This window comes from Vombatus ursinus, unplaced genomic scaffold (assembly GCF_900497805.2).
Source record: "Vombatus ursinus unplaced genomic scaffold, bare-nosed wombat genome assembly UNPS02007284.1, whole genome shotgun sequence".
Taxonomy (NCBI): Eukaryota; Metazoa; Chordata; class Mammalia; order Diprotodontia; family Vombatidae; genus Vombatus; species Vombatus ursinus.
The window spans coordinates 10,108,635-10,133,855 of NW_020947062.1; the positions used below are offsets into that span (position 1 = coordinate 10,108,635).

Here is a 25,221-nt window from a genome sequence, read left to right on the forward strand (position 1 = left end):
ACTTTATATACATTTTTATTTGAGCCACATATACAGGAGATAGGTACATCAGATACTATAATCTCCATTTTTATAGATTGGCATGAGATGGGTTGGGTTGTGGTTTGACCATGGGGTCACATTGCTAGTGTCAGAAGTAATTGGATTTGAGCACACCATATATTCCTGAGGCCCAAGTCTGGTTTTCTATCCACTGTTGTGTAACAGGCGATCTTACATATTTGGAATGTTTAATTTTCAGAGAAATGCTCTTAGAAGAGTATTAATGGAACAGCTTATCATAGTGGCATGGCAGATAAGAGAATTGGCCTTGAAGCCAGGAAGCCTTAGATGCAAGTCCCACTTCTGGTAGAAGCTGTGTGACCCTGGGCAAATCACATAACTTCTCAGTGCTGTATATCAGAGATGTTAATCACATAGCCCTCAACACTCCAGAATACTTCTCTGAAGTAGATTAAAATGTAATTGGGAAATATTTAACTAAATAAAATTATAATTAAACAGATACTACACTTTAAAACTAAGTCAGTGTGCATCTTGCAAGGATGTTTCTGTACAAATTAGAGGTCTTCTTTTCCACATGAGTTTGACACCACTGCAGAGAAGCTGCCTACCTGCTTTGGCAGAAGTTCTGCGCTGGGAGTTCCATGCCAATAAAAACACAGATCCAGTTCTTAGAAAACAAAATTTAGTTTCTTGAGGGTACTTGAATGTAGATTAATATCATACCTTGTAGCTAAAAGTATTTTTCATTTTTCTTTTTAGTGGAAAAAAAATGACCTCTATAAGGCAGGAAATAGAAAGTCTGCTAATATAGTGTATTATTATACTGCAGTAAAATACTATTGCAGTGATGTAATGTCGATATGACCATGAAGTCAGAAGAATTGAGTTGTAATCCTGGTTCTGCTGCTAACTCACTATGACTTTGGGTAATTCATTTCACCTTTCTTGGCCTAATGAGGTGCCATGCCCAGTATTATACTTAAGACAGAGGTTCTTAAGGTTTTTTTTTTTTGTCACTGACAGTCTGATGAAGTCTATAGTCTCCTCAGAACAGTGTTTTTAAATAATGGAAGGAAATGCTAAATTTCACTTAGAGCTTAGTGAAAATAAAAATGTAAAATTTTTTTTCTCATCCAAATTCGTAGACCTTATGAAATCTATCTGTGGACTCCAAGTCAACAATCCTTATTTTAAGGCCATCTCTAAGGGTTTAATGTAATTCATCATTCTAAAATTATTGGAATAATATCAAAGCAATACAAAATGATGAGAATTTAATTTAGTAATGAGACAGAATACCTAAATGACCAAGTACCTATATAGAATTTAGACCAGACCTGTGATTTCATTGGTCTAGGGGAATTCCTGATGTGGGACTAGAGGGGTAGCCTAAAGTCTTAGAATTGACTAGAGCACGGAGAAGTTACGTGACGGTATTTTAGAGGCAAAACTTGAACTCGAGTCTTCTGGCTCTAAGACCAGATCTAAATCCACTTTACCATGCTGCCTCACATATGGTATATAGTTATATGATATGTGATGTTATTATATATTATATTATACTACTATATTATAATATATACTATAAATAACCTTAGGTTATTTTTTTTAAAGGCTCGAGTATTAAAATAATATTTAACATCAGGAATTAAATTATTGTTTAGTTGGCATTTACATATTTTTATTATTTATTTTCACTTGTTTTCTGTTTACCTTCCCCCTCCCTTTCCAGTTTTGGATAAATCTATAAATTATTAAATGAACTACCTCAGCCTTGGAAACGGTAAAAATATATGTGTGTATGTGTGTCCGTATGTGGCTCATAAAATAAGTGTAGGCATTGGACCATGATAGTTTTTATCCTAGAAAAATAAAGTCATATCCTTGGTAATTTTGTACAAAATAGAAGCAGTGGCACATTAATATTTAAAAATAAAATTTGAGAAAAATGGCATTATGGATGAATGCCATATTTCACGAGTCATGATGAACCATAAGTTCATAGTGTTGGAAAAAATAATCACTGATATTACAGAGCTTGCTTTCTGTTATTCATAACGAATCAATTTAAGTATTATGTACCTACTGTATGCAAAGGGACTTTGCCAAGTTAGTTTCAAAGGATGTTCATGACCATGGTTATTTGATATTTACAATTAGTCTGTGCGAGATAATACGTATGTAGAAAGAAAACTCAGAATTCTAAAGCTGGATTCGTTACAGAGCTTCTTAGCTGTGATTTATCAGTGGTCCTAGAAATATTTAATGGAGCCATAATTCAAACCCAGGCCTTGTGACTATCAAAATTCAATGCTTTTCCCTTTAAGTTATCCTGTGTCTTGCTGTATGTTGACAATTTTCTTGCATTCCATTTAACCATGGGCAAAAAAAGGAAAGGAAAAAGAAACCTAAGAAGAAAAGCCAATCTAGCAATGGATTATCAAGCAAAAAAAGTGAGAGTTTAAAAGGAAGGAAGCTTTGGCACCTTGAAGGCAAGCTAAAAGTTTTCAGGGCATTAAAGGAAATAAAAATCTGGTGCAAGTACAGATGTTGGGTTAGGTACACAGTAGGCACAAATGTATTTTTAAGGAGAATAATTACCAGCATAGAACTTAAAAATTTGTAGTGCTTTAATATAAATTAACTTGCTTGAGTGTTAAAATAATTCCATGAAGTAGGTATTGTTATCTTCCCTTTAATGATGTATTAAGTGCCACACCTGTGGTCACACAGCTAGTAAGTATTAAAAAGCAGCATCTGAACACAGGTCTTTCTGACTCTGACTATGCTACCTCATGAGGGCTTGAAAATAGAGCCGGATAATGAACAATTACAAGTATCTGAAAAAGGACTGGTTGTTTTTTTAAAATTTATTACTTTTTTAAAAAACAGCATTTATATAGTTATCTCTGCCCCCACTCTCCTTTGTAACAAAAACAGTTAAGCAAGTGAAATTGACACACTTCCACACCCCAAAACCCCATCAACCTGTGAAAAAACGTTTCATCAGTCTTCTGATTAATATTAGTTATTTACCTTAACTTTAATTTTTTTAAATACTTTCCATGAAACATCTCTCTTGATGCTGCTTTCTTCACTCTACATAAGTTCATACGAATCTTCCCTAGTTCTTCCACAAAAAGTGCCCACATGGGGCTTTCCCTCACCTCAATCCCTCTTTGACCTCATTGTTACATGCCTTATAGTAAACAGACAGATGAGTCAAAGGGTTCAAATAGTTTAGTGACTTTTCTTGAGAAGTTCCAAATTTTGTTGTAATGGTTGGACCAGTGCAAATCTCTACCATGAGTATGTATTAAGTGCTCCTGTCTTAAACAGCATTGCTGGCTTTTTTTTTTTGTTTGCCAATTTAATGTGAGGTGAAACCAGTATTGTTAATGTTCACTTCTCTTTGTGATTTCCTGTAATATTTTGTTTGTTAACTGCATTTCTTAATTCTGAAGGCCATTTGTTCCTATATTTTGAACACTTAGCTAGGAAATGGTTCTTATTCTCATATTTTTGTATCACTTTCCTATAGCAGATTTTATTCTGTTATTCGATTAAACTATTTTTCCCAATCTAGTTTCTTTTGGTTTTGTTTGTACACATGTGTTTTAATTTTATACCTCTATTCTTTGGTTTATAATTCTCCTACTTATAACTGTGAAACCTTTCATTCTCCTGATCTCACCCCATTGTGTGGGTGTCGTTTTTTTTTTAAACAGGCTGAGAATCCATTTGGAACTTACTGTAGAAATAAATGCTGATCTAAACATTTTCCGCCAAACACGTGATCAGTTTTCCTAGTAGTTTTTGTCAAATAAGGAGGGTCATGGTTTTAAAAGTATGTACTGAATGGATGACTAGCATCAACTTTAAAAGTTACTACCAGAGTGGTTAAGTGGTGTTAAGGTGGAATTGAAGCAACTCCTTCCGCAAGAGAGAAAAGAAGTAGAGCTGTGACCCTGGAAGGAAATGTATGAGGCAGCAGTGGGCCTATATCATAAGACCTGGAAAGAAAGGTTCATTCTGGTTTTGGGAGTTTACAATTAATGAAGTGGTTTTGGAAAAATTACAATGCTCGATGTCCAGTTTCAAGTAGCATGCTTTCCACATCAAGCCTGCTGTTCTCAACATAGGGCTGGTACAACCACACAGATAAGTAGCTTAAAATGAGATCCTGGTTCGTAGCATGGGCGAGCTCTTCCACAATGATGCGTTTGAGGAGTATTTCCTTCTTGTACATTTCTGAAAGCTTATGGGAAACTTCATCTGAAATACATGGAAAATGACTAGAAGGAAGTGTCAACTCATGTAGAACGAAAAAAGTTCATATTTATTTCGTGCTTTATAGTTCACAAAATATTTTCCCCCCACAGTCCTGCTTATCCCTACCTTAGAAATAGGGAAATGTAGGCTCAGAAAGCTTAGATTACTTGTCCAAGGTCACTGATAATAATAATATTAAGAATGGCTAGCATTTATGTAAGGGTTTAAGATTTGTGAGACTATTACAAACACAATCTCCTTCTTGAGCCCTTTATACTGTATTACATTGTGTGTACAGTATCTTTCCCTACACCAAAGGTGTTAAACTGGTCCCAACCAAATTAAAATGTGACTAGGAAATACTTAACAAAATAAATAAAAATACCACATAATGTTAACTTGTGGCTTTCTAAGTCAATATGCAGCCTAAAGGAGGGATCCAAAGGGATTAATTTCTATTTGAGTTTGACACCATTGCTCTACACTATTTTAGTGATAGCAGCGTTCACAAGGGTTGAATATCTAATACTCATCTCTCTCCACACCCACTGCCAATTAAAAATGACCAATAAAAACCTTAAACTCTGTCCAAACCAGAACTCATTATTTCCCCCCCTAAATGTACTACTCTTCCTGTCTTCTCTATTTTGGTTGAAGGTATGACCATCCTTCCCAAGTTTTCAACCTCAGAGTCATCCTTGACTGCTCATCCAGTTGTTTTGTTGTTCAATTGTTTTTCATATTTGACTCTTTAAAATGACCCCATCTGGGGTCATATGTGACCCCAAATGGGATTTTTTTGGCAAAGATGCTGGAGTGATTTGTATTTTCTTCTCCAGCTCATGTTACAGATGAGGAAACTGAGGCAAACAGTGCTAAGTGACTTGCTCACAGTTATACAACTAAGTAAATGTCTGAGGTCAGATTTGAACTCAGAAGTGCGCGTGCGTGCGTGCGTAGGTGTGTGTGTGTGTTTCTGTTCTCCCACTCATTCCTATGTCTGGTTAGTTGCTAAGTACTCTCCATTTTATTTCTGCAATAGCTCCTGGATCCATTGCTTTCTCCCTGCTCTATCCTAGTCCTGGCCTTCCTCATCTCTTGCCTGGACTACTGTAGTATCTAACTGGTCTCCCTATTACCTAAAGTATAGGTTTAACTATCAAGAGGCAGCCTACTATAAGTGGGTAAGAATACTGTTCAAATCCCACCTCTGATACGGATTAGGTGTATAACGTGTAAGTCATTAACCTCGAAGTGTCAGTTGGGGTGGGGTTGGATTAGATAGATGCTTCTCTTTTACTTCTAAGCTATGGTTGTTTATCATTCTCTTGCTCAATTTTGCTTCTAGAATAAAGCCCTTTCCAATGTGGGTTCAGTTTACCTGTGTAGGCTTTTCACATTATGCACTCTTATGTTCTGGTTAAATGGGCCAACCTGATGGTTCCTTGAACCTTTCATTCAATAACCTGCCTGGAATGCTCTCCTTTCTTTTTTTCTTTTCTTTTTTTTAAGGCAATTGGGGTTAAGTGACTTGCCCAGGGTCACACAGCTAGTGTCAAGTGTTTGGTCTGAGGCCGGATTTGGACTCGAGTCCTCCAGACTTCAGGGCCAATGCTCTATCCACTGCACCATCTAGCTGCTCAATGCTCTCCTTCAGATGAAGGACACACTCTTGGAATCCCTAGCTACTTTTAGAACACTTCCTACCTAAATACTTTACTAAGTTGCCCCTGAAATAACCTCACATTTACTTATTTGTGTGTCTGTCATATCCATCCACTAGAATGTAAGCTTTTTGAGGGCAGGGACTATAAAGACAAAGTAATACCACCCCCCACACCCGAAGCATAGGTCCTTGCATATAAAAGTGCTTAATGTCACAAAAGGTTGTGCTTTTGTGCTCAATTGTCACAACAACCCTATGAAGACAGGTACTTAAGATATTGGATAGAGCACTGGGCCTGGAGTCAGGAAAACTCATCTTCCTGAGTTCAGATCTGGCCTCAAGACACTAGCTGTGTGACCCTGGGCAAGTCACTTAACCCTGTTTTTCCTCAGTTTCCTCATCTCTAATGACCCAAATGGAGTCACAGAGAATCATACATGACTGAAATGACTGCACAATAACTTCATATATTATCCTTATTTTGCAGATAAGGAAATGGGCTCAGAGTTAAGCGACTTGCCCTTAGTCTTACAACTAAGAAATGACAGAGGCAGAAAGAGACTACTGAATTTTTCAATTGAATTGAAATTGGCCTATCCAACTGCAAGTTCAGTACTTTATCCCCCATATGAAGTGATAGAACTGGAAGCTATATTGTAGCATTTTGACTCCAAATCCAGTGTTTTTGGCATCAGTCCAAATGATTAAAACTTAATAGCACTGTGAAGAGACCCTCCTTGGGTAATCAGATGCATAATTTGAATTGGTTCATGCAGTTGAGGAATACACATGCATGTGCACATACATACCTACACATATAGCTACATATATATATATATATATATATATATACACACATATGAATATGATTCAATAATAAAGGAAAAATTTTCAATGTAAACCTAGAGTTACTGGCAGTAAACTCATGCCGAAAAAAAAAAATCCCATCAGTTTAAAGAAAACAAAAGGACCAAATCAGCACCTAAAAATGGTTCTCTTTGGAATTATTTCCCAGATGAACTCATTCACAGTTCAACACGGAGAGGTGAAACTTCGTATGGTTGTTGTGAAGAATGTTCTTTCTAAAAATGTCAGCTATGTTCATCAGTAATTTTTAGGCAATGAAGATATTCAATTAAGAATTATTCCTTTCAAGCTGGCCCCTCTTCTCTCTAAGGACAGAAATCATCCTTAGAATTTAATTTCAAAGCCCAATATACTGAAAACTATTTCGCAATTGTAACCTAACATGGGCCCAATCTTATTTCTTCTCTCTTTCATGCCTCAGAAATCAGCAATTTTAGGTTACTTACAGAAGTAGGCAGTGGGCCATGTATGGAAAAGAGGTGTTTGATAATTTCCATTTCCACGATGGTAATTTTCTAGGTTACAAATTCCTTTAGTGGTTGATGTTAGCATTTCCATTTTCACCTGTACCTTAGCCTGGGGAAGACAATTGTTTTTTAGAATCTGAGCATCTTAATTTGAAATTTACTTTTAATCTCACATCAGTAACTAAGTTAAAGCTTAAATAGCTTGAGATTACATTTCTAATTCATAAATTTAAATTAGGTCTTTTTAACATTGGGTTTTAAAGCTGACATATGCAATATAGGTAGGAGGAAGAGTCTCCCTCCTCTAACACGAAATCACAGCTTCTCTTCCTCATCGTGCTAAGCGCAGATGATAGACCACAAGAGGTTTTACACCAGCAAATCTAGGGGAAGAAAGTCTGAGGACATTAGCATAGAAACAGGTCCTGAATCACATCTATGTAATGGAACAACTGTTATATGGTAGGCTAGACCTTAAGAGAGAATTTTGTTTTGTTTCTCTTTAACGTAATATTGTGTAGGATTGCTATCTATGTTCTTATCTTCCTAAAATGTGATCTCCATAAAGGCAGATAGTGAGCCTACCAAAATGCTCAGCACACAAAAGGTACTGAATAAATGAATAGTGACCCTGGGACATCATGTTAAAACTCTATTTAGCATTCTGGCTAATAAGGCAGGTTAAAATGTAATACTATTTATGAAATCCTGTTTCAATACCTCATTGTGCCATGGAGATGACTCTTCCCTTTAGAATCTGGCTGAAAAGTAGAATGGAAATTTTGGTAGGACCTAGTAATCTTGAAAATCTTCAAACAGAAGGCTGTATGTCTCATCCTCAAATCAGTTTAGTCACATTTGAGGAGGCTCATAAACAGAATCCATCAGGTGGTGGATTTTTGGGAGACATGCTAATTCCTATCTTGAAGAGATTATGATCTACATAGAAGGATGGAGTACTCAAAATGACATTGCAGATGCCTAAAGTATTGAAATTAATAAGCACTACACTATAGAAAGATTTCTAACCAAAATGGTTAAATAAAAGCTAAAACAAATAAAACATCATATTTAGACATTTCAAGGAATAAGCTTCCAAATTTATGTAGAGTTTATCCTTTGAATACATCAGGTAGATGAGGAATTAACCGATATTAATTGGACTAACACTTTAGTTAATAAACTTGGGAGGGTGATCTCAGCTTTAGACTCTTACCAAGTTTTCCAAGGTGTCATGAAGTTCCTTGCACAACATCTCAAGTTCCTCATTATATTTTGGATACACCTTTTGAGAATGAAAGCCAGAAGCAATGCTATTGCATTCTAGTTCTACCTTGTCTTCAGTACTACATAAACACAGAAAGCAACAAGAATATAAAACATTTTAATACACTACTCAGTAGAGTGAATACTAGAAAACCAAAACCACAAATAACATCCCAGAGTTAAAGGGACCTTTTAAGTTATCTAGTCTAAACTACATCTGAAACAAGCTTGTTTATAGTATAAATGATGGGGCACACATAGGATAAGGATTTAGAGCTGGAAGGGACCTAAGACATGATTCTAACTCCACACTTTTTAGATGAGGAAACAGAGGCCCAGAAAGATTTAGTGCTTTGTCTAATGTCATGAAAGTAGCAGAGTAGGGATTTGGGCTCAACTTCTTTGATTCCTTTCCATGACAGCTTGTTGCTATCCAGCTTTGGCTTGAACACCTGGAGCAACAAAAGAGTCATTCATGCAGCATCCCTTTTCACTGCTGTAATGAAAAATGCCTCTTTGTGTCTTTCAACTATTATTCCTACTTAACAAGTATTCTGTGACCAAGCCGAACCTATCTAAACCATCTATTTATGCAAATATCTCGTAAATTTGTATGTTGCTTTATAGTTATTATATTTTAAAATTATAAATATTTAATTTTCATTCACATTCCAGTTATGGAATTATTCACATTCCACTTCTCACATGTTCTACCTGCTGCACAAGATGGACAATGTTTTACGTTAATAAAGTACGCTGATTTATTTGTTGTACAATGAACCTACCTATAGTTACTTTTGAATAAAATGGAATTGATCATTTCTATCTTTGTCAAAAATCAAAAGACCAACTACTCTACCTAATCACTCATTGAAAAAAGTTCATAATGGGGGAAATGTGAAATGAACTACTTGTGTTTTGAACTTTACATATACTCACAGTGCACTGATTTTGATGTTTCCTATTTTGTTTGCAACAGAAAACCCCATATTGTTGAGAGTCTCCCATTTCAGTAATAAATTGTGCCAATCTGCAGCATTGTCCTTAATTTTTCTTGCGCTGACAGATAAGACAGTTCTTTTGGGAGTAACCAGGCCAGAGTTCTTCACTATGTAAAGGAAGGGACAGAAAAAAAATCATGTTTCACTTTTATTAAAAGGGAGAAGAAATCTGTCAGACTGGAAATACTTTTACAAGTTCTTCTTTCACAGAATGTCAGAGCTGGAAGGGGCTTAACAGAATTAAACCTACTGAATCTGAAGAAATCTCAGACACAGAACATGAAATGTTAGAGCTCGCAGGATCTTTGAATCAAAGACCACCGATTGGTAAAGCTGGAAAAGGCCTGAGAATTGTCAAAAATGAATGTTAGATGTGGAAGGGACAACAACAGAATCACAGAATATAACCACTCATCTTTATGTAGCACCTTAAACTTCTCTGAGGTTTATAAAACACTGTGAGAGGCCTTGTAATCACTGAAAATATAATGAAACTATTCTAGACTCATAAACCCAACATAAATGGCTTGGAAGTGCTTTAGGGTTACTTACACTTAGCTTACAACAACCTAGTAAAGGCTCTGAGAGGTGATGTTACTTGCCTGAGATAACAAGCCTGGTAACTGGTAGAGCTCCATGCCCAAGAGACAACAAGGTGGTGCAGTGGCCACAGCACTTTGGTAACTAAACCACTGGGAATCCCTGTCAATGGCGAAAGCCTTAGTTTAGTGGACAGAGTGCTGGTGTGGAGTCAGGAAGACTTGAATTCAAATCCAAATTTAGATACTTACTACCTGTGTAACCCTGCATATGTCACATCACCTCTGCCTGCTTTAGTTTTCTCAACTGTGAAATGGGGATAATAATAGCACCTTCCTCCCAAGGTTTTAAGGATCAAATTAAATATTTGCAAAATGCTTGGCACATAGTAGGTGCTTAATACTCCCTTTCTTCCTTAATGCTGAAAAGAGGTCACCTATGTGACCTTGTACATGTCAATTCAATTCTCTTGACCTTGTTAATTAATCTGTAAAATTAAAGGCTGGTCTGATGACCGAGCACTGATAGATAGGAAAAAAGAAACCTAACTGGGGGAGTGCAGGGCATGTGCCCTGCTCCCAGTGCCTTCGTTTGGGCAAGTCCTTCCCCCTCTCTGAGCCTCAGGGTTTCCAAGTGTTACAATGAGTTTAATTTTCTCAACTCCAGATTCTAGATGATCCCTTCCAGCTCAACACATCTGGTCCTATGTGGTAATATCAGGAAAGAGCAGGGCCTGGCAGTGGCAGGAGGCGGGAACATAGTACAGTGCCCAAGGATGGAAACAGGGCCAAGACAGAGCCCCAGGGGAGGAAGCACTGGAGTAGAAGCATTCCAGGTGTGTTAGGACAGCAGTTTCCTGACATGGCTTTTCTTAACCTCATTCAACTTCCTCCCCACACACAATCCTCACACAACTTCCTACAGCCTGTTTTCCTAGTGGCTTCCCTGTTAAAGCTTCCTCCTGGTAAAACCTAATTGGCCCCATTTTCTCTGATGCAGCTTCTTGGCCTAAGGCCAATAAAATGCCCAAGTCAAAGTAGACTCCAGTCCTCTCAGACCTGTTGAGTGCTGAGACCATGTGACTGATCATCTGACTCTCATGACTGACTACCTAATGACTGGCTGAACAGATTCTTTTTCAGATAGAGATGAAGAAGGCCAGGTCAGGAAAGCAAAATGCCACTGTACTTTTGTTGTGTATCCTTACTGTGTTAGGACAAAGTAAGCCTCATTCTTTATTAAATGTTCAACGATTTACTAGTGCCTCATTTCATCCCTGCCCACTGAACCTGAACTAAGAGAGTGCTGGCTTTTAGAGCTGTGCCTATAACACCAGGGGAACCCCTGAACCCTAAAATGCTAATGCAGAAATGGGTGTCATATGGCAGTTCTGTAGCCAACTGCCTAAAGTTCTGGGTCACAGATCCAGAGTAGAAAGGAGCAACTGTGAGCAAATAGGGGTCCTGGCTGAGTAATGAGGAAAAAATAAGTTTCTGATACATAGCTGTGTGGCTCTGAGCCTAGGAGCAAAATAGCAACTCAGTTCTAACCTTTCAGCCCAGCGTGTAAGCCTGCAGTGGAATAACCAGAGCAAGAATCCCAGAACAAAAAGGGGCCAGTCACTTTGAACCTCCAGAACCTCCCATGAGCTAACAATGACTAAGTCTAGGAGCGGTCTACTGAAACTCAACAAACATACAAACTGGGCAAGGAAGAGCTCAGACCAGGAGTGAAGCGAATAGGCCTCTCCCTGAATTCTGGGAGCACTAAAAACTTGCAGGTCTCCAGATTGAGTTATGAAAGCAGTAGAAGGCCATAAGAGGACAAAAGAATATAAAGGGCATAAAAGAAGCTCAGGGCAGACCATTCTTTTTTTTTTTTTAAGGCATTTGGGGTTAAGTGACTTGCCCAGGGTCACATAGCTAGTAAGTGTCAAGTGTTCGGTCTGAGGCCAGATTTGAAGTCCTCCTGACTTCAGGGCAGGTGTTCTATCCACTGCACCACCTAGCTGCCCCTAAGGGCAGACCATTCTTCCCTCCTGCTAAATGTGCAGAGCCCAGTACTATCACAAATTCCAAAGTCAAGCAGTAGGCTGGATTGGTGAGCAAACAAAGAACCTAACAAAAGAGCTACTATAATAATAGGGAAGCTTAAGACACAAATGCAGAAGAAATGACTTGAATATATCTACAAGCAAAGCCTCTAAAAAAAATTGCAGAATGGACAAAAGCCCCAAAAAGAATTCCTAGCAGAAAGAGCATAGGAATAAATGCAGTCTTCCTTAAAATGACAGGTAGCACTTATCTAAAACCATCAGCAAGCATTATATGTAATGGGGATAAGCTAGAAGCATTTTCAATAAGATTGGGGGTGAAACAATGACCTCCATTATCACCACTGTTATTCAATATTGTACTAGAAATGTTAGCTTTAGCAATAAGAGAAGAAAAACAAATGGAAGGAATTTGAATGGGCAAAGAAGAAACAAAGCTATCAGTCTTTGCAGATGATATGACAGTATACTTAGAGAATCCTAGAAAATCAAGTAAAAAATTACTTGAAATAATGAACTTTAGCAAAGTTGCAGGACATAAAATAAACCCACATAAATCATAGGCATTTCTATATATAACTAACAATGCCCAATAGCAAGAGATAGAAAGAGAAATTTCATTTAAAGTTGCCGTAGCTAGAATTGGGCAAACAGAATCATTACATGAAACATGAAATAATAAAACAATACTTCTGGAGCCCAGATGGTGGAGTGAGGCCTCCAAAGAAACCTCAGAATAACATCTCAAAATCAATTTTGGAGCAGCAAAACACTGGGTTGGGTCTTGTGTGTGTCAGAGGCAGGCCATACCCAGAGGGCCAGCAATGAGGCCCCACTCTGGTTTAAGCCAGAAGTCTCAAATCAGTTACAACCAGAAGCTAACACAAGCCAGCAATCAAGCCTGAGATCTTGTGCAAATGAGCAGCAATGCCCTGCCCCTAGTGTAAACCAGCAGTGAAGTCCCATCCCCAGTGCAATCCAGCAGCTAGGCCCTGAGCCCTGGCACAAGAAACTTGGAACAATGCCCTTTTCAATCCACGAACAGAGCTCAACTCCACCATAAAGTTAAAAGTTACAAAATAGCTGGAAAAGGGCAGATAGGTGGCGCAGTGGATAGAGCACCAGCCTTGGAGTCAGGAGGATCTGAGTTCAAATCTAGCCTCAAACACTTGACACTTACTAGTTGTCTGACTCTGGGCAAGTCACTTAACCTCAATTGCCTCACAAAAAACAAACAAAGCTGGAAAAATGAGCAAAACTAAACCAAAACCAAAACCAAACAACAATAACAACCATAGAAAGTTACTATGGTGACAGGGCTGATCAACACACAAAATTAGAAGAGAACAACAATGTCAAAATGTCTACATGCAAAGCCTCAAAGAAAAATGTGAATTGGCATCAGGGGTCCAAAAAAGAATTTCTGGAAGAGCTGAAAAAAGATTTTAAAAATCAACCAAGAGAGCTAGAAGAAAAATTGGGAAAATGAGAGTAATGTAAGAGAATCATGAGAAAAGAGTCAACAGCTAGGTAAAGGAAGCACAAAAAAAATGGAAAAAGATAAGACAAAAGTAACCAAGGAAAACTCCTTAAAAAGTAGAACTGGCCAAATGGAAAAGAAGGTACAAAAGCTCACTGAAGAAAATAATTCTTTAAAAATTAGAGTTGGACAAGTGTACCTAATGAATCCATGAGACATCAAGAAACAAGTAAACAAAACCAAAAGAATGAAAAAATAGAAGAAAATGTAAAATTTCTCATTGGAAATATGACTGACCTGGAAAACAGATGAAGGAGAGATAATTTAAGAATTATTAGACTACCTAGAAGCCATGATAAAAAAAAAAGAGCCTGGACATCATAGTTCAAGAAATTATCAAGGAAAACTGCCCTGATACCCTAGAACCAGAGGGTAAAATAGATTCTTTAAATCTACCAATCACTTCCTAAAAGAGATCCCAAAAGAAAAATTCCCAGGAATATCACAGCCAAATTCCAGAGCTCCTAGGCCAAGAATGAAATACTATAAACAATCAGAAAGAAGCAATTCTTTGGATTTAGCAGCTTCTACATTAAATGATCACAGGGCTTGGGATATCACATTCTGAAAGGCAAAGAAGCTAGGATTACAACCAAGAATCCCCTACCCAGTGAAACGGAGTATAATCCTTGTCAAAATGCGTACATGATTTAGACATAAAGAGTGATATCGTAAGCAAATTAGGGGAACATGGAATAGTTTACCAGTTATTTCAATGGATAAAGGAAGAATGTAGGACCAGACAAGAGATGAAGAACGTTGCAAAATGTAAAATGATTAATTTTGATCACATTAAATTAAAAAGGTTTTGCACAAACAAAATCAATGCAACCAAGATTAGCTGGAAAAAGGAAGGCTGGGGAAAATATTCATAGCAAAATCTCTGATAAAGGCCTCATTTTGCAAATATATACAGAACAGAATCAAATTTGTAAGAAGACAAGTCATTTCCCAGTTGATAAATGACCAAAGGATATGAACAGGACGTTTTCAGAGAAAAAAATCAAAACTATCAATAATCATATGAAAAAATGCTCTAATTCGTTGTTGATCAGAGAAATACAAATTAAAACAACTCTGAAGTGCCACTTCACACCTATCAGATTGGCTAATTTAACAGAAAAGGAAAATGATAATATGTGGAGGGGATATGGGAAAATTTTTCCCCCTGAAGGATTGTAATCAGTTTTGTCAGGAAGATTATTCTTGGTCATCATTCTAGATCAGATTATCATATTCCAAGCTCTCCATTCCTTTATAGTAGCCGCTAAATCTTAGGTGATCCTGAGTGTGACTCTAGGCTACTTGAAGTTTTTCTTTCTATCTACCTGTAGACTTAGGTGTGCTGGATTTTGGCTCTAATATTCCTGGGAGTTTTCATTTTGAAAGATGACCAGTGGATTCTTTCATTTTCAAATTTTCCCTTTGGTTCTAATATATCTGGGCAGTTTTATGGTTTCTTAAAATATGAGGCCCTTTTTTTTATTTGTGGCTTTCAGGAAGTCTAATGTTTCTTATTTAGATTTGTTTTTCAGGTCAGTTGTTTTTTCCAATGAGATATGTCACATTATCTTCTACTTTTCAGTCTTTTCATTTTGCTTTATTACTTTTTTCTTTCTTTTTAATAATATTTTTTTCCGCCAATTACATGTAAACAATTTTTTAAAAATTTTGAGTTCCAAATTTTCTCACTCCCTTCATCCCCTCTTGAGTACACACATATAACCAACATCAGATTGTGCACTATCTAAGAAAAGAGATATCTCACTGGAAAAAACAACTGGATTTTTAATGAAATAGAGAACTTTCAAGGGGAAATTCCTGATGAAAAAAAAAAGACCAGAGCTGAGTAGAAAATCTGAAATTCAAACACCCTCCCCTGCTTTTCAGCTTCCTTTTGTGTACTCTTGTCCCCATTAGATTGTAAACTTCTTGACAGCAGAGACTATCTTTTTCTTATTTGCATCCGCAGTGATTAGTCAAGTGCCTGGCACATAAGCAGGCACTTAAGAAATGCTAACTGATTTTTGGCTATGTGGATTTATACCAGAAAGGCAGGCTGATTAAATATTAGGAAAGCTATAAGCATAATTGATCAGATTAATAACAAAAATCACATAATCATTTGAATAGATGATGCTTTGGACAAAATACATTTGTTCCTGTTAAAAACACTAGAAAAAGTGGAATAGAGCTTTCTTTAAAACGATAATAGTATTAATCTAAAACCAAGAGCAAGCATTATTTGTAATTGGGATAAGCTAGAAGCTTTCCTAAGATCAGGGTTCTTGAAAGAAGGATGTCCTTTATCACCATTAGTAGTCAATTTTGTACTAGATAATGCAAGCTATAGCACTAAGCCAAAAAAAGAAATTGAAGGAAAGCATAAGCAAAGAGGAAACAAAATGATTACTTTTTGCCGATGATATGATGGTTTACTTAGAAAGCCCTAGAGAGTCAACTAAAAAACTGAAAAACAACTTCAGCAAAGTTGCAGGATATAAAACAAACAGACACAAATTGTCAGCATTTCTACGGATTATCAACAAAATCTAACAATAAAAGAAAGAAATTTCATTTAAAATAATTACGGAAAGCATAAATAAAATATCTGGAATTCTGCCTGCCAAGACACACACAAGAACTATATGAACACAACTCCAAATCATTCTTTACACAAATACTAGAGAAATATTAATTTCTCATGGGTAGGCCAAGTCAATATGACAAAAATTACCATACTACCTAAATTAATTTACTTATTCAGTGTCATGCTAATCAAACTTCCAAAGAATTACTTTATAAAGCAAGAAAAATAACAAAATTCATCTGGAGGAACAAAAGGCCAAGAATATTAAGGGAATCAATGAAAAAAAGGGGAAGAGAGCCTAGCAGTACCAGATCTCAAACTATACCATAAAGCTGTAATTATCAAAACAATTTGGTATTAAGAAATAGAGAGGCTGATGAGTGCAACAGATGAGGTACACAATATGAGCAAATGAGCATTGTAACCTCCACTCGGATAAACCAAAAGATTTCTGCTATTGGGGCAAGAACTCAGTATTCAGCAAAAATTGTTGGGAAAACACTAAAAGTAGCCTAGTGTAAACCAGGCATGGACCAATAACTCACAGAATATAAAGACAAGCTCAAAATGGGTACATGACTTAGATATAAATGGTGATATCATAAGCCAATTAGTACAGTATGAAGGAAATTATCTATCAGATCAATGGACAGAGGAAGTGTTTATGACCAAACAAGAGACTGAGAGGTTCACAGGAAGTAAAATAGATAATTTTGATAACAAAATTAAAAAGCTTTTGCACAAATGAAATCAATGCAGCTAAAATTAGAAGAAAAGATAGAAATGGTGGGGATCTCCACAGGAAGTTTCTCTGATAAAGATCTCACTTCTAGGATATATAGGAAACTGAATCAAACTTAAAAAAATAAGAGCCAATCTTCAATTGATAAATAGTCAAAGGACATGAATAGGCAGTTTTGTAAACAGCAACATGAAAAAAATGTTTTAAATAATAATTAGAGAAATTCAAATGAAAACAACTCTGAGGTACCACCTCAAACCCATCAGATTGGCTAAGACGGCAACAACGTAAAAGAACAAATATCAGAGGGTCTGTGGAAAAACAAGTACACTAATGCACTGCTGGTGGAGATCTGAAATAGTCCAACCATTCTGGTCTATATGGAAGCAATTTGGAACTATGCCCATAAAGCATATCTTTGGACCAAGTAATACTGATACTAGGTCAATACCCCAAAGAGATCAAATAGACGGACCCATAAGTACACAAATATTTATAGCACCTCTTTCTGTGACAACAAAGAATTGTAAACTGAGGGGATGCCCATCATTTGGGGAGCGGCTGTACAAGCTATGGTATATGGCTAGGATGAAATATTGTAAGAAATGATGAAGGGGATACTTTCAGAAAGACCTGGGAAGCCTTGTATGAACTGATGCAGAGTGGAATGAGCAGAAACAAGAGAACAATTCATACAATCACAGCGATACTTTAAAGACAATTAACTTTGAAAGACTTAATAACTGATCAACACAATGATCACGATTATAAAGGCCTCATGATGAAACATGCCATCCACCTCCAGAGAGGATGAAAGAGCTAATGGACTGAAACACATTTTCCTCTCTTTCTTTTGGACAAGGCAAACGTGAGCATTTGTTTTGTGTGACTACATATTTGTTAAGGATTTCGTTTTTCTTGTCTTCTCAATGGCTGAGGGAGACGAAGGGGGAAAGAAGAGAATTTGAAACTGAAAATAAAATAAAATCGAAGTAAAAAAAACCCCAAAAGCCAACAGTTTAGGCCTTACGGCTAAACTCTAACTTTGCACCACTCACCGTCCATTACTTGAGGCCCGGAGGAAGTTCGAAGTAAGATCCGGAGCCAACCGGAAGCGCGTATGCTCACTTCCGATCTTGACTTTCCCATGTCAATAGCCACTTGCGGCTCTTCGGCTCGCGCTTGCCCCGCCCCGTGCCGGCAGCCTTGACGACTGTTGCTAGCCGGCGCTGACTGGCCCCGCGGCAGTCCCGGGAACGGGCTCCCACAATCCTCTGCGCGCGGGGCTCGTCTTCGTCGTCCCCGCCCACGACGCCTGGCTGGGGAGGACCTGGAGCATGAGGGTCCCAGGTCAGTGTCACCTGAGGGAGGTGAGTCCTGTGGCACCGAGAGGTGGGAGGAGGCCAGAGCGAGCATGGGGCCCCCGGGAGGTGGTGTCCCCGAAGACGGGCTCCCCCAGCTCCCCTACTTGTCCATCCTCACCCCACCGACTCCCTGAGTAACCCTTAGCCCTGTTCTCATCCTCCTCCTCTCTCCTCCAGTCTTACTAGTCACCCCTGACCCCTGCCCCCAGTATATGCAACCCGTTCCCCTCACCCCCCACCTACAGTATAGCCATCCCTGCCCCCCACTCCCCACCCACTGTGTAGCCATACCTGCCCCCTCACTTCTCACCCATAGTATAGCCATCCCTGCCCCCCACTCCCAGTGTAGCCAACCCGGTCCCCTCATTCCCCTTCCTGAGAGTAACCATCCCTCTCCCCTCACCCCCCCACTCAGTGTAGTCATTCTGTCTTCTCACCCTCACTTCTGTGTATCCATCCCTATCCCCTTACTTCCCACTCTCAAAGTAGTCAGTCATCTTTTCTTCTCACTTCCTCACTTGTGTGTAGCCATCCTCGTCCTCTTACCCCTACGTCCAGTATAGCCATCCCTGTACCCTCATCCTCCTTCCCCATGTAGCCATCCCTTCTATGCCCCTACTGTGTTAAGCATATATGTTAGAGGCTGGTTATACAAAGACAAAAATGAAACAGTCCCAACCTCAAGGATTTCTCAAGTCACAATGTATCTTTCTCTGTCCCCTCATTCCCTCTACCATATTAACATATTTATCAGTTCATTTCAACCAAATATGAAGGAGGTTGAGGGATATACAAAACTTAAATGTAACGTGGTTCTCCCTCCAGCAGAGCTCAGAGTCTAATAGGGGTTATGAAACATATATAAACATATTACAAAATAATGAATAATAAATGTATTAGAGAAATAAACAAAACATAAAGTGGGTAGGGGAAGTTATTACCAAAGGGAAGGCTTTTTGGTGTTAGGACATTTTGTTAGACTTTATTTTTAAAAAATAAATTTATTTATTTATTTATTTTTAGTTTTCAATATTCACTTCCATAAGATTTTGAGTTCCAAGTTTTCTCCCCATCTCTCCCCTCCCTCACCCCAAGATGGCATGTAAATTGATATAGGCTCAACATACACATTCATATTAAACCTATTTTCACATTATTCATGTTGTAAGGAAGAATTAGAACTAATGGAAGGAACCACGAGAAGAAGAAACAAAAAGAGAGGGCAAATAATATTCTTCGATCTGCATTCAGACTCTGGATGTGGACAGCATTTTCCATCATGAGTCTTTTGGAGTTGTCTTAGATCCTTTCATTGCTGAAAAGAGCTAAGTCTATTCAAAGTCAGTCATCACACAGTGTGACTATTACTGTGTACAATGTTCTCCTGGTTCTGTTCACTTCATTCAGCATTAGTTCATATAAGTCTTTCTGGGTTTTTCTGAAGTCTGCCTGCTCGTCATTTCTTATAGCACAATAGTATTTCATTACATTCATATACCACAACTTGTTCAGCCATTCCCTAGTTGATGGGCATCTCCTCAATTTCCAATTCTTTGCCACCACAAAAAGAGATGCTATAACTATTTTTGTACATGTGGGTCCTTTTCCCATTTTTATGATCTCTTTGGTATACAGCCCTAGAAGTGGTATTGCTAGGTCAAAGGATATGCACAGTTTGTGTTAGACTTTAAACGATAGAAATGAATTAAGAATACATGAGCAAAAATTTGAGTGGAAGAACATTCTAGGTATGGAAAAGATACATTAATCAAGCATTTAGATCCCGCCTTCAAGAAAATCAAGGATTCCAAGAGGCAGAGATGAGTGAGAACAGCCAATGGAAAGGTATGGAACAGCAGGTATGCCAGTATAACTGGACAGTAGAATGCATGGAGGGGGATGATGGGTAAGAAGCTAATGAAGGTAGTATGGAGACTAGGTTATGAAGAGCAATTCTGTATCCAAAAGGTGAGTTTATATTGGATCTTACAGGTAATAGGTGGCCACTGGAATTTACATGTTCAGACTTGTGCTTTACACTTGGCAGCTGTGTGGGTGATGGATGGGGTGGGGAGACACTTTAGGTAGGAAAGCCAATAAGCAAGCTATTGCAACTGTCCTGGTGAGTGACAGAAAGGAATATATATAATCGATGTGAAATTTGAAACAAGGTTTGGAAACTGATCGGTTGTGTGCAGTAAGTAAGAATGATTTGAATATAACACAGGTTTTGAACCGGAGTAACTGTAACAATGGTGGTGCCCTTGACAGAAAGAGGAAAGTTAGAAAATGAGGTAGGTATAGAGAGCATGGGGAGATGACAAGTTGTTTTAGATAGGCAGAATTTGAGATGCCTATGGGACATCCATTTTAATATGTTTAATAGTCATTTGGTCAGAAGAGAGACTAAGGCTGGATATGTACATCTGGAAATCATCTGTATAAGAAAACTGATGAAATTAACCAAGGAGAGGGTAGAGAGGGAAGAGAAGGAAACCTAGTACACAACTTCAGGATGCACCCACAGTTAGATGTAGTAACATGTTTGATAATCTGGCAAAGGAGACTAAGAAAGAGCAGTCAAACAAGTAAGTGAAGCAAAAGAAAGGTGTCACAAAAACCCAGAGAAGAGGGACTATCCAGAAGAAAAGAGTGGTCAACGATTGTCAGATGTTGCAGAGAGGTCAGAAAAGCGTGGGGATCCAGAAATGGCATTAGGTTTGTTAGTTTGTAGTTTTGGAGAGAGTAGCTTTAATTGAGCGATGAGATTGTAAACCAGAATGCAGAGGGTTTAGAATTGATTTAGTTTCACAAAGATTCTTCTGTACTGTCCTTTTTATTTTAATCCTTGATAAGTTAATAATTTAAAAATAAAATTAATTGAAAAAGTGAGAGGAGAAAGTGGAGGCATCAAGTATAGACAACTTTTTCTAGGACTTTGGCTGAGAAAGGAAGGTAAGCTATAGGACAGTAAGACAATATAGGACATACAGCTGCAAGAGTAATTTTCCTTCAACATTGATTTCCTTAAACATTACTCAGTCAACTCCAGTGACTTTCAGTTGCCTCTAAGACAAAGTATAAACTGCTCTATAAAACTTTTAAACCCTATTCAATATGGCCCCAACCTATCTTTTCATCTTCATTGGACACTACTTTCCCTCTTGTACTCTAAAGTGTGACCAAACTGGGCTTCTTTCTAGTCTTCTAGTCCTCACACATGCCACTTCATTTCCAGATTCTACTTTTGCAGTGTCAGTCCCATATACTTTGGCGGCATTGTAGAGGAAAGAGTAGGGAAGAACTTGAGTCTTGAAGGCCTAAACTAAGGTAGTGGCTGTGTGAGGAAAGAAAGGTAATATGGAGGTCTTGCTAAAATAGTGATTTTCTCTGTAAATGAACATCTGACCATGTGACTGCCCTATTTAATAAACTCTACATATAAAGAATAAAAATAAATATATAAATAACAAATATTATATAATATAATTATGTAACATAATAATATAACATTCATAATAATATAATACAATGCAGAATGATATTATATAATACATAATAAATAATATATAATATAAATATAAATAAATAAATAAAAATATATGTCTGTAGGTATATATTTATGTCCCATATGAATGTAGGCCTCTTGCTGGCCTTGGTGGCAAATACCTCTAATCCCAGCTACTAGCGACACAGAAGCTGGTGGGCATAAAATTGATGAAGACTTTATTTTTCTTTTTCCAATACATTTTTATTTTATTAAATATTTCCCAGTTACATATAAAAAATTCAACATTCTTTTCACAATTTTTTTTTTTTTTTTTTTTTTAGGGAATTGGGGTTAAGTGACTTGCCCAGGGTCACACAGCTAGTGTCAAGTGTTTGGTCTGAGGCCAGATTTGAACTCAGGTCCTCCTGACTTCAGGGCCAGTGCTCTATTCACTGCGCCACCTAGCTGCCCCTTCTTTTTACAATTTTTTGCATTCCAAATTCACTTCCTCCCACCTATCCCCTACCCTCTGGTGAAGACAAGCAATCTATCATATTATACATGTAAAATCATACAAAACATATTTCTGTATTAGATAGGTTGCAAAAGAAAACACACACAGAAAAAACCCAAGAAAAACAAATAAAGGAAAGAAGCGTGCTTCAGTCTTCACTGAGTTCCTCTTAGTTCTGTCTCTGGAGGTGGATAATGTTTTTCATCATGAGCCCTTTGGAATTGTCTTGAATCATTGTCTTGATCAGAGTAGCTAAGTATTTCACATTTGATCATCCTTACAATGTTTCTGTTACTGTGTATAATGTTCTCTTGGTTCTGCTCGCTTCACTTTGCATCAGTTCGTATAAATGTTCCCACATTTTGAATGAAGAACTTTCTAAGGAAAGTGAGAAATAGCTGTTGGACAGGTAGGAGAAAGAATAAGGAAAAAGTATCAAAAAGTGGGTGGTCAGCAATGTTAGACACTGCAGAGAACTGAAGATCTGGATTGAGAAAAAGCCATTAGATATTAATTAAGAGATAATTGGTAACTTTACAGAGGGCAGTTTCAGCTGAATAATGAAGTTGGATGCCAGATTGTACAGGGTTTAGAGGAGAATCTGAGGTTGTGGAAGTATAGAGTATAGATGGCTTTCTCAAGGAGTTTATCTGTGGAGAGGAAAGATATAGGAAGATAGCCAGAGTGAATAGTAGGTTCAAGTAAAGGGTTTTTTTAAGGATGGGGGAGATGTGGGAGTGTTTGTCAGCTGTAAGAAAGGAGCCTGTAGAGAGGGAGAGGTTGAAAGTAAAGAGTGGGGGTGATAGTGAGGGCAATTTGCTGGAGAAGTCAGAGCGGATGGGATTAAAGGTGCATGTAGAGCGATTGGCTGTGGCAAAGAGAAGGGCCATCTTTTTACCTGAGAATGGAGTTAAAAGGAAGTAATGGAGGAAGATGTCTGAATATGAGACCAGCAAAGGAGAAGGTAGAACTTCTGATTTATTTTATTATATTTTTTTGAAGATTAAGTTCTCTGTTTTGAGAGTAGAGGGAGGGGTGCCCTGGGAGGTTTGAGGAGAAAGTGGAAGATTTGGTGATGAGAATAAAACAGGTAATCTATTAAAGAGGAATAGAATGTTTGCCTTCTTGTAGTGATGACCCAGTTGGATTTGTTGTTGTTCAGTCATTTCAGTCCTGCCCAATTCTTCGTGACCTCATTTGAGATTTTCTTATGAAGTATACTAGAGTGGTTTCCCATTTCCTTCTCCAGCTCATTTTACAGATGAGTAACTGAGGCAAACAGGGTTAAGTGACTTTCCCAGGGTCACACAGCTAGTAAGTGTCTGAGGCCAGATTTGAACTCAGGAAGATAAATCTTCCTGACTCCAGGCCAGGCCCTGTATCCACTGGGTCAACTAGCTGCCTCAGTTGGGATTAGATAACATAAATTTGTAGTTGACCCAGTTGATATAATTTCATGATTTCCTTCAGGTCTGTGCATCGGCATGTGTGAATAGGATGAAAGGAAGTAGATGGTGGAAGTAATTCAGGGTTGAAGCTGGACAAGTCCTGATTGTTGATAAGAAAGGGAATAAGGGTATTGAGAAAAGAGGACAAGGTACAGTTAAGTTGGTTCGCCAAGAATTTAGATGGGGGAGGAAGGAGAATATAGGGGTAATGGCTTAGGAAAGAAGTGAGGTGTGGAATAAAATTATCATCAGATATAGTAATTTCAGGTTTTCCATATAAGGAAGTAGAACACTAAAGGCAAAGTGAAGGTTCTGACTACCTCTATATATCCTGGAATGGAAGAGTAGTTCATGAGAATGGATAATACTGAGGAACTTGGAAGCTAGGGTATTTGAGGGAATATCAATTTTTATGTTAAAGTATTGTAGTATGAAGACACACGATGGAGAGAAAAGAATGTGATCCAGGTATTGAACTCTTTGAGAAAGGAAGGAGAATGTCCTGGTGGTCTGATGGGGTGAGCCTGACTCAGATACCCTGTTTGTTCAGGTTTAAGGCTGGGATGAAATGAAGCATTCCTGGCTCATTAAACATTAAGAAAAGTTAGCCATAGCATAGAAGGGATACCTCATAAGGATTCTACAACACTTAGCATAGTTATATGTGGCTTCCTTCTTTATATAGAAACACATCTGCTTAGTAGGGCAGGTTGTGGTGACTTGAAAGGTCTTGGGATCTTGGGATGTCTGCCAAGTGTGAAGAGCCTTAACTCTACAGAGGCGGGCCTTTTTATGCCTTTAGGTGACCAGGAAGCTATGTCAATATTGTCAGATTCGACTAGGAAGGTATTTCATGGAAAGTGGAGCTTGAACGTTGTCTTGTAATACATGCCAACCAAGTTCAGGGTATAGCTTTGTCACCGTTCAGAGAGAAACTAGCCTAACTTATGTTGAGAGTGAGGATGGGGTAACTCTGGTCCTGTAACAGGTTCATGTAGATAACAGCCACCAGATCTCGATTGGGTGATAAATTTGGATAGCATGAACCTCAGAGGAGGAGAGGTTGTTCAGTGAAAGGTGGTTAAAAGAGGGTCTGTAAGTGGCTGTGGAGAGAAAGTATTGTGACTGCCCCACTGAGCCAGTGAGTTGAGGAATATTAGAGTTAGTCAGCTGTGTGACAGGTACTATGCTAACTTCTGGGAATACAGAGATAGGCTAAAGACAGTCCCTTTTCTCAAGAACCTCACCATCTAATGGAAGGAGTAACATATAAACACTTATGTACTGATAGGATGTGTAGAGAGTAAATTGGATAATCTCACAGGGAAAGCATTAAGATTAAGGAGAACTGGGAAAGGCTTCTTGTAGCTGAGAGACTTGAAGAAGGCCAAGGAA

General features: G+C 38.0%; 2 protein-coding genes across 4 annotated transcripts in view; one reads left to right on the forward strand and one right to left on the reverse strand.

The window, feature by feature from the left end:
• Nucleotides 1–3,329: 3,329 nt before the first annotated feature.
• Nucleotides 3,330–18,145, reverse strand: CINP (cyclin dependent kinase 2 interacting protein). Its single transcript, XM_027849274.1, has 5 exons — nucleotides 18,069–18,145; nucleotides 9,484–9,652; nucleotides 8,495–8,624; nucleotides 7,258–7,387; nucleotides 3,330–4,281 (listed from the first exon to the last, which is right to left on the reverse strand). The coding sequence occupies exons 1-5, from the start codon at nucleotides 18,073–18,075 to the stop codon at nucleotides 4,082–4,084; spliced, it is 636 nt and encodes a 211-aa protein (XP_027705075.1). The 5' UTR covers nucleotides 18,076–18,145; the 3' UTR covers nucleotides 3,330–4,081.
• Nucleotides 18,146–18,313: 168 nt separating this feature from the next.
• The window catches only part of TECPR2 (tectonin beta-propeller repeat containing 2), a 145,532-nt gene continuing 138,624 nt past the window's right edge, over nucleotides 18,314–25,221 (forward strand). For all 3 annotated transcript variants that reach the window (XM_027849260.1, XM_027849262.1, XM_027849263.1), the window contains exon 1: nucleotides 18,314–18,380. The gene's annotated coding sequence lies outside the window, so the exon portion shown is untranslated. The remainder of the gene's footprint in view (nucleotides 18,381–25,221) is intronic.